The sequence below is a fragment of the Natrix helvetica genome, assembly GCF_964273705.1.
Source record: "Natrix helvetica genome assembly, chromosome: 4".
Lineage (NCBI taxonomy): Eukaryota > Metazoa > Chordata > Lepidosauria > Squamata > Natricidae > Natrix > Natrix helvetica.
The window spans coordinates 6,327,344-6,337,070 of record NC_138550.1 but is presented as its reverse complement, the minus strand read 5'-3'; the positions used below and the strand labels follow the sequence as shown (position 1 = coordinate 6,337,070).

The following is a 9,727-nucleotide window of genomic DNA, read 5'->3' as shown; positions in this document are numbered from 1 at the left end:
CTTCTGGAGGCAACTTCTGTTCCACTGATTAATTGTTCTAACTGTCAGGAAATTTCTCCTCAGTTCTAAGTTGCTTCTCTCCTTGATTAGTTTCCACCCATTGTTCTACCCTCAGGTGCCTTGGAGAATAGTTTGATTCCCTCTTCTTTGTGGCAACCCCTGAGATATTGGAAGGTTGCTATCATGTCTCCCCTGGTCCTTCTTTTCATCAGACTAGAGATACCCAGTTCCTGCAACCGTTCTTCATATGTTTTAGCCTCCAGTCCGTTAATCCTCTTTATTGCTCTCCTCTGCACTCTTTCTAGAGTCTCCACATCCTTTTTTTTAAACATAATTTTACGTTAAATATAAAAGGTCAGCTTCTTATTGGAACAATGGGATCTGATCTAAAATGGGAGAATATTACAGAAATGACCAAGAATTCTCTGCCCTCTTTCTAGAGTCTCAACATCTTTTTTTTTTTTTACATCATGGCGACCACAACTGGATGCAGTATTCCAAGGGTGGCCTTACCAAGGCCTTATAAAGCGTCATTATGTACGCCCTCTCTAGTCTAAATAGGATGTTCACGGATCCCACAATTGCTACTTCTAGCTGTTTATTTAGAAAACGTTGCATTCACGCTCTCCTTTTCTTTGGAATTCAGATCCCCGGGTGATCTAAACGAAACGGAGCGAAGAGAGGAAAAGATGCCAGATAGAAAAAAAGGAAGAAAAAAAACCTGTCTCCAAAATGGCAACAGATGGAATGGCCTCTCCCAATCCCCATCTGTGGCATTTCAAAGCCTCATGAATAAATCAGCGTCATAACTCTGTGTTTAGCCCCCTTCCCCATTAGCTGCAATCGATTTTAAATGTACCAAATGATACATGGACTGTGCAGTTAATAAAAGGGGTGGGGGGTGGGGAAGAAAACCCACCGAAAATGTACTGCGGAAGAAAAGTTTGGCACTTCGTTTCTTAGCAATATGGTCTCCAAACGCCTGGGTATTGGTGGTCACTTTAAAAAAAGCAACAAACCCGATTTAAGTGTTCTGAGATCACCAATGGGATATATAATCATGCTTTTGTGAGACGGCTTATTACCCAAGAGGCCAGATCTGTTTTTCCAAGGTAAACACCCACGACATACATTCCAGAGGAGGGTTGCCAATGATTTTACTACAGGTTTGGGCGCGCTCCTACACGCACTTGTGTGCGTGACGTTTCTGCGCATGCGCAGAAGCGTCCAGGTGGGTGGGTGGAGCCTCCTGCTGCCTTTACTACCGGTTTAGCCAATCCTACATCTATCCAACTACCTACCTTTCTATCGTCTGCCTGCCTGCCTGTCTGTCTGTCTCTCTCTCTCTCTCTCTCTCTCTATCTATCTATCTATCTATCTATCTATCTATCTTTCTATCATATGTACTTTCTATCATCTCTTTCTCTCTTTCTACTGACTATCATCTATTATCTAACTATCTATCTATCTATCTATCTATCTATCTATCTATCTATCTATCTATCTATCTATCTTTATCTACTTTTCTATCATCTCTTTCTATCTCTCTCTCCTCCCTCTCTATCTATCTATCTATCTGTCTGTCAATCTATCTTTATCTATCTACTTTTCTGTCATCTCTTTCTCTCTTTCTACTGACTATCCTCTATCTATTATCTATCTATCTATCTATCTATCTATCTATCTATCTAATCTATCAATCTATCTTTATCTATCTACTTTTCTGTCATCTCTTTCTCTCTTTCTACTGACTATCATCTATCTATTATCTATCTATCTATCTATCTATCTATCTATCTATCTATCTATCTATCTATCTATCTTTATCTACTTTTCTATCATCTCTTTCTATCTCTCTCTCCTCCCTCTCTATCTATCTATCTATCTATCTATCTGTCTGTCTGTCTGTCTGACTGTTTGTCTATCTATCTATCTATCTATCTATCTATCTATCTATCTATCTATCTATCTATCTATCTATCTATCTAATCTACCAATCTATCTTTATCTATCTACTTTTCTGTCATCTCTTTCTCTTTCTCTATTGAACATCTATCTCTCTCCCTCCCTCCCTCCCCCTATCTATCTATCTATCTATCTATCTATCTATCTATCTATCTATCTATCTACCTATCTACTTTCTATCATCTCTTTCTCTCTTTTTATTGACTATAATCTATCTATCTATCTATCTATCTATCTTTATCTATCTACTTTTCTATCATCTCTTTCTATGTCTCTCCCCCTATCTATCTATCTATCTATCTATCTATCTATCTATCTATCTATCTATCTATCTATCATCAACCTCTCTATCTACCTATTTATATCATCTACCCACCTACCCACCTACCTACCTACCTACCTACCCACCTACCTACCTTTCTATCATCTATCTATCTATCATCTATCTATCTATCTATCTATCTATCTATCTATCTATCATCTATCTATCTCCTTCTATTTCTCTCTCCCCATCCATCTATTCATCCATCCATCCATCTATCCAACCATCCATCCATCCATCCCTAATCTCTATCATCTCTAGTTGTCTCTATGTATTTGCACATGCATAGCTACTGATAAACATACAGATAAACGTAAATTGCTGTTTTACTGGGTTCAATAAAATTCAAAAATATTCAAATATATTTACATTAATATCTTTGTTGCGTTGCAGAATAAAAACAACAAACTCTCTCAACGCTTTGAACACACCCTCTTTCTTCTTGTGGAAAGCCCGCCCGGAAGTACTGATAGGCTCAAACGGAGAACGATCTCATAGGTGGAGAAGGATGAAGCTGGTCCTTGGAAAAAGATAAATGATGGATTCTGGGGTGGGGGTGGATGAGAAAGATGGTTAAATTGTCCAGATTGTCTTGCAGAGGGAAAAAAATCCCCAAGTACTTTGGGCCACCAGATGTCAGTACAGTTTAAGCAATAATACAATGAGATTTAGAATCTGAAGTATAAACAGAAATAGGAGGGAGGAAGGGAAGGAGGGAAGGGGGGAGGGAAGAGTGCCTAGACAGAAGGGAGAAAGGGAGGTAAGTAGGTAGGAAGGAAGGGTAGAAGGCTGGATAGAAGAAGAGGGAAGGAGGGAGGGAGGGAGGAGTGCATAGACAGAAGGAAAGGGAGAAAGGAAGGGAGGGAGGAAAGAAGAAAGGAGGATAGATGGATAGATGAAGAGGGAGGGAGGGAGGAAGGGTAGATGGCTGGATAGAAAAAGGGGGAGGAAGGGAGGAGTGCATGAAAAGAAAAACAAGAAAGGGAGGAAGGGAAAATGGAAAAAGTGCATAGATGGATAGAAGAAGAGGAAGGGAGGGAGGGAGGGAGGAAAGGATTGGATAGATGGATGGAAGAAAAGGAAGGAAGAAGGAAGGAAGGAAGGAAGGAAGGAAGGAAGGAAGGAAGTCTTTATAAACAAATGATTAACCATTGATTTCTTCTGTGTCTCTGTCCCTCACTCTTCCTGCTTCTAGTCTCAGAAGGTGATAAGGTGGCATCACCCAGGGGCCTCGTAATAACTAGGGTCGTAATAACTAGTGTGGTTGATGAAACCAGAGGCATTATGTAGCTATATCGTAGCATAATAGCTGTCACTATCCTTCAAGCAGCATCCTTGATCAGCTGAAGCTGCCTAGTGGTTTTCATTCATATTCATCATTCAGGTAGTTTCCCTCTTGCAGAGCTTTAGCATAATATTTTGGTGGACCGAAAAAATGGTAGACCAAATAGTGGACAAATTAATAATAATAATAATAATAATAATAATAATAATAATAATAATAACAACAACAACAACAACAATAATAATAATAATAACAACAACAACTGTAAGCAAACCGTATCAACCATTAACACCAGTCACTGGTATTTGTAATGCATTTTTGAATGTTCAGTTGGCTGAGTTTCATGTTTAATGAATAAAGTATATAACAACAACAACAACTGTGGAAAAAGAAATCGTGTGTTGTCCCAATTGTAATTGGAGCCCTTGGAGCAGTACCTAAAGGGCTACCTCACTATTTGGAAATTCTAAATTTATTGGACTTGAACGTTCTGATTCTACAAAAAACCCACCCTACTTGGAACAATTTATATCCTCCGACGTTACCTTAACAGTTCCTAGGTCCTTGGTTAGGACTCGAGCTGTTGAGCTACCAACCAGCCCCAAAGGCTGTAAATCTCACCAAAGATTAACATAATAATAATAATAATAATAAAAGTAACAACAGCAACAACTACAACAACAGAATGATTACAAAGCTAGACACGACCGAGTTGCTAAATTAATCCACTGGTCATTATGTAAAAAATATGACTTACCCGTATCGAGAAAGTCATGGGAGCACAAAGTGGAAAAAGTGACTGGAAATGAAAAGGTGAAGATCTTGTGGGACTTTCGAATACAGACGGATCGTCATTTAGAACACAACACGCCAGATGTTACAGTTGTCGAAAACTGAAACATACAGTTTATTGATATCGTTGTTCCTAGAGATGCCAGAGTCGAAGAAAAAGAACTAGAAAAAATAATGAAATATCAAAACTACACGGCTATGGATGAAGCATGTAACAGTGATATCCATTGTCATCGGGGCACTTGGTACCATGTCCAAGAATTTTACAAGATACATCAACAAATTGTAGCTTCCTGCAATAACACCAGCGGAACTGCAAAAAACTGTGCTACTCGGAACATCTTATATTTTAAGAAGGTCCTTGGTTGATACCTAGGACACTGGCAGCAAACCGTATAAACCATTAGCACCAGTCACTGGTGTTTGTAATGCATTTTTGAATGTTCAGTTGGCTGAGATTCATGATTAATGAATAAAATATATAATAATCTTCATGAGCACCCTAGAAATCTGGATAGATCTTATTTATCTATTTATCCATTTATCCATTTATTCGTTCATTCATTCATTTAAGCTTGTGCACCATCCAACTCTTCACTGATTCTGGATATGGAGCTGTATCCAGAATAGGTAACCCAGCAATGGAAATTCTATTCTGCCTTAAAAATGTATCTTCGGATACATTCAGAACTGAAAGGGGACCACAAGATAGATAGATAGATAGATGATAGATAGATAGATAGATAGATAGATAGATAGATAGATAGATAGATAGATAGATAGAATCAAAATGCATAACTGTGACTGTGAGAAGGACCTGGGAATCCTAGTGGACAATCGTTTAAATGTGAGCCAGCCGTGTGCAGCAGCTGCCAAAAAAGCCACCACAGTTCTAGGCTGCATCAACAAAGGGATAGAAACAAGATCACATGAAGGGTTAATACCACTTTATAAGGCCTTGGTAAGGCCACACTTGGAATACGGCATTCAGTTTTGGTCGCCATGATGTAGAAAAGATGTGGAGACTCTATAAAGAGTGCAGAGAAGAGCAACAAAGAGGATTCGGGGACTGGACAATAAAGCATATGAGGAACGGTTGCAGGAACTGGGTAGGTCTAGTCTGATGAAAAGAAGGACTAGGGGAGACGTGATAGCATTGTTCCAATATCTCAGGGGTTGCCACAAAAAAGAGGGAGTCAAACTATTCTCCAAGGCACCTGAGGGCAGGACAAGAAGCAATGGGTAGAAACTAACCAAGGAGAGAAGCAACCTAGAACTAAGGAGAAATTTTGTGACAGTGAGGACAATGAATCGGTTGAGCCGTTATTCTGACTTCTCCCATATCCTCTAAATCACGATGGCTGTTTTTTTCTCCCTGCAAAATATTCAACCAAGTGTGTGCTCAACTAGGGTTGCCCAATAAAATAGATTTCCTATTTCAAGGGGTCTTGAAACATGAAATGGATATTATGGGAGATCTGGCTGTTATTTTTATCACTTTCTCACTGCGTCTTAAAACGGAGGTGCCCTTCCATTAAAGACGGCTAGTCAACAGAAGAGAGACATACTTTTGCTTTTCTTTACTTATGTTTGTGTTAGTGAATTTTAATTAGGAGAGAGAGAGAGAGAGAGAGAGAGAGAGAGAGAGAGAGAGAGAGAGAGAGAGAGAGAGAGAGAGAGAGAGAGACAGAGAGAGAGACAGAGAGAGAGAGAGAGAGAGAATTTTGTGTTACTAATTTCATTTGCTTGCAAACAGAGCCCAGGAAGAATGTGTATTTAGACACAATTACTTAACAGGGTTTCAACGGATTCATTTAGATGCCGACTAAAAGAAAATACAAATAATACGGTCATAGTAAGGAACGGCAAAAGAATTTGTAGAACGTCGTAGCACCGGCATCTGACAATGCAAAGAGTCATACTGGTTAAGCGGATCACAGCAGTCCTTAAGTAAGTCACACGGTTGTTAAGTGAATCTGGCTTCCCCCTTGACTTTGCTTGTTAGAAGGTCACAAAAGGGGATCAGGTCACCCCGCAACCCTGCAACCGTCATAACTGTGAGTCAGGGGCCAAGCGTCTGGATTTTGATCGCATGGCCATGAGGATGCTGCGGTGGTCATAAGTCTGAGCAGCGGTCTTAAGTCACTTTTCCCCCTATTCTGTTGCAACTTTGGTCCCTCAAGGAATGGTGGGAAGTCAAAGGCTGCTATGATTAACTATAAGGTGAATATGTAGGGAGATTCTCTGTCATCCAGTCACTGTTGTCCCAAAGGTGCTTTTTCCCCCCAAGAGGCAACTGGACTTTCTTTGTTTTTTCTTTGAAGACGTTTCGCTTCTCATCCAAGAAGCTTCTTCAGCTCTGACTGGATAGTGAAGGATGGAAGGCAGAGGTGTATTCCTACCGGTTAGTCCCGGTTCATCTGAGTAGGTAGTAATTCAGGCCACCCCCCACAACTGGTTCTATCGGCAGCGGCATAGGCAGCGCCACCATCTTATTTTTTGCTTCTGCACATGCACAGAAGCATTTTTTTTACTACTGGGCATGTGTGTGCAGCACACATCAAGCGTGTGTGTGAGCAAAGTGGTGCGTGCCCAAAGCATGTCCCTGAGTGAACTGGCAGAAACAGAAGCGGATGGATTCTTCCACTGATGGAAGGATTTGTCAGGGGAAATTTCACCCTGAGCTAACGAGGTCTAGAATCGACGGCTTTCCAAACAGCATATCTTCAGAAAAAGTTAAAATAAAAACCCGAGAACATGTTCTAATGAAAACAAAACTTTTAATATGAAAATAAGAAAATAAACAAATCTATCTAATTGTTACATTTTGGCAAGAGCAATTATCGTCCACCTTCTTGGCAGACAAACAGAAGAACAAAAGGGAAGAAGTCTCTGGAATGTGTGATGTATATGAAACGTATTAAGAAGCATGCACAGTAAATCATTGCTGATAAGGGCTTAGGACCTGCGCAGTAACTTTTCAGTTCAGCTAGCAAACAATTAATGCAGTGACAGGATTGATATTCCTTGCAGACAGCTGGTCATTTGCATCCTTTTTAGAGAGTCATTGAGGCCACTTGGAGGTTTGTCTGCATCCTCAGGGCCCACCCTCAGGTGGCGCAAATGCGTGTGGAGACTTCTTGGCTGCAGGATGCTTTTCTGCCCTGTGTCCCTTCACCGTCGAAGAGAGGCGCACCTGTTGGGGATGAGTCTGTGTTGTCTGCATCTCAAACTGAAGCGCAAATGGTTCCTGTGGTCTGCAAATTTTTGGGAAGCCTGTTCATATCGCCTCACCCTTTGAAGGGTGTTCATCCCAAAGGGCAGAGCTAAAAGTTTGTGCTTTTCGTCCGCGGCTGCCTCCACGCGAAGATGCCGCTCGCGAAGGACCTCCTGCACCCCTCCCCCGAGGAGGAGAAGCGGAAGCACGAAAAGAAGCACCTGGGGCAGAGCCCCAACTCCTACTTCATGGACGTCAAGTGCCCGAGTTGCTACAAAATCGCCACCGTTTTCAGTCGTGCCCAGAGCCTTGTGTTGTGCATCGGCTGCTCGACTGTACTGTGCCAGCCCACTGGTGGAAAGGCGAGATTGACAGAAGGATGTTCTTTCCGGCGAAAGCAACATTAAACAGTGGACACTTGGCACGGGATGGGTTTGGGACTATGGGGACAGTTGCCGGTTGCGACCCCGGGTGTTTCTCTGGGGCACCGATGGAAGTATATTATGCAACGGAGTTGTAGGGTGTGTGTGTAGTTACTTTTGAGGGCTTGAGTTGCTACCAACGGTGGCTGTGGGATGAGTGTGGACACACACACACACCCCTTCCTCTTTGTGGCTCTGGCACTGTCCTTGTAGCCTTACCCATTTCATTCAATAAACTTTGGATATAAAGACAAAAAAAAAAGTTTGTAGTCATCCTCCACCATTCAGGTCATGGTTGTACCAAAGGTGCTTTTTCAAAAGACAACTGGATTTCCTGTCTGTCTGTCTGTCTGTCTGTCTGTCTGTCTGTCTGTCTAGCTAGCTAGTTATCTCTATCCACCCATCCCTCTATATCTGTCTGTCTGTCTGTCTGTCTGTCTGTCTGTCTGTCTGTCTTTCTTTCTTTCTTTCTTTCTTTCTTTCTTTCTTTCTTTCTTTCTTTCTGTCTAGCTAGCTATCTCTATCCACCCATCCCTCTATATCTGTCTGTCTGTCTGTCTATCTATCTAGCTATCTCTATCCACCCATCCCTCTATGTCTGTCTGTCTGTCTGTCTGTCTGTCTGTCTGCCTGCCTGCCTGCCTGCCTGCCTGCCTGCCTGCCTGCCTGCCTGCCTGCCTGCCTGCCTGCCTGTCTAGCTAGGTAGCTAGCTAGCTATCTCTATCCACCCATCCCTCTATATCTGTCTGTCTGTCTGTCTGTCTAACTAGCTATCTCTATCCACCCATCCCTCTATGTCTGTCTGTCTGTCTGTCTGTCTGTCTAGGTAGCTAGCTAGCTCTATCCACCCATCCCTCTATATCTGTTTGTCTGTCTGTCTATCTGGCTGGCTGGCTGGCTAGCTAGTTATCTCTATCCACCCATCCATCACTCTATATCTGTCTATCTGTCTGTCTGTCTTTCTGTCTGTCTAGCTAGCTAGCTATCTCTATCCACCCATCCCTCTATATCTGTCTGTCTGTCCGTCCATCCGTCCATCCATCCATCCATCCATCCATCCATCCATCCATCCACCTATTTATTTATTAGTTCATCAAACATGTACAAGATAGCAGGTATAAGTATGAACATGGACATGAATGAAGGAAATGAGTACAAATAAATGGGGACAGTGGGACAGGGGACGGAGGGCACACTGGGGCACTCTAATGCACGACCTCTTAGGAAAGGGGTGAGGTCCACGCTAGACAGTTTGAGGTTGAAGCTGTGGGGGGGTTTGAGGATGTAACAACAGAGTCGGGTAGAGCATTCCAGGCGTTGACCACTCTGTGGCTGAAGTCGTATTTTCTGCAATCGAGTTTGGAGCGGTTTACCTTGAGTTTGTATCGATTGTTTGCCCATGTATTATTGTGGTTGAAGCTGAAGTAGTCGTTGACAGCTAGGACGTTGTAGCAGACAATTTTGTGTACTGTGCTTAGGTCCGACTGCAGGCAGCGTAATTCCAGATCGTCCAAGCCCAAAACTTCACGTCTGGTGGCATAAGGGATTCTGTTGCGAGCGGAGGAATGGAAATACCTCTGGATCCGCTCAATCCTATTAACGTCCAATATACAGTGTGGATTCCAGGAGGATGAGCTGCATTGGAGAATTTCTTTGAAGGTGTTTCGCTTCTCATCCAAGAAGCTTCTTCAGCTCTTGAAAGAAAAACCAGGAAGTCCAGTTTC

General features: G+C 42.2%; 1 protein-coding gene across 1 annotated transcript; it reads left to right on the top strand.

Annotated features, from left to right (window-relative positions):
• The first annotated feature begins 7,709 nt into the window (after positions 1-7,709).
• Positions 7,710-8,252, top strand: LOC309392082 (small ribosomal subunit protein eS27-like). Its single transcript, XM_081953055.1, has one exon. The coding sequence runs from the start codon at positions 7,734-7,736 to the stop codon at positions 7,986-7,988; it is 255 nt and encodes an 84-aa protein (XP_081809181.1). The 5' UTR covers positions 7,710-7,733; the 3' UTR covers positions 7,989-8,252.
• The last annotated feature ends 1,475 nt before the right edge of the window (positions 8,253-9,727 follow it).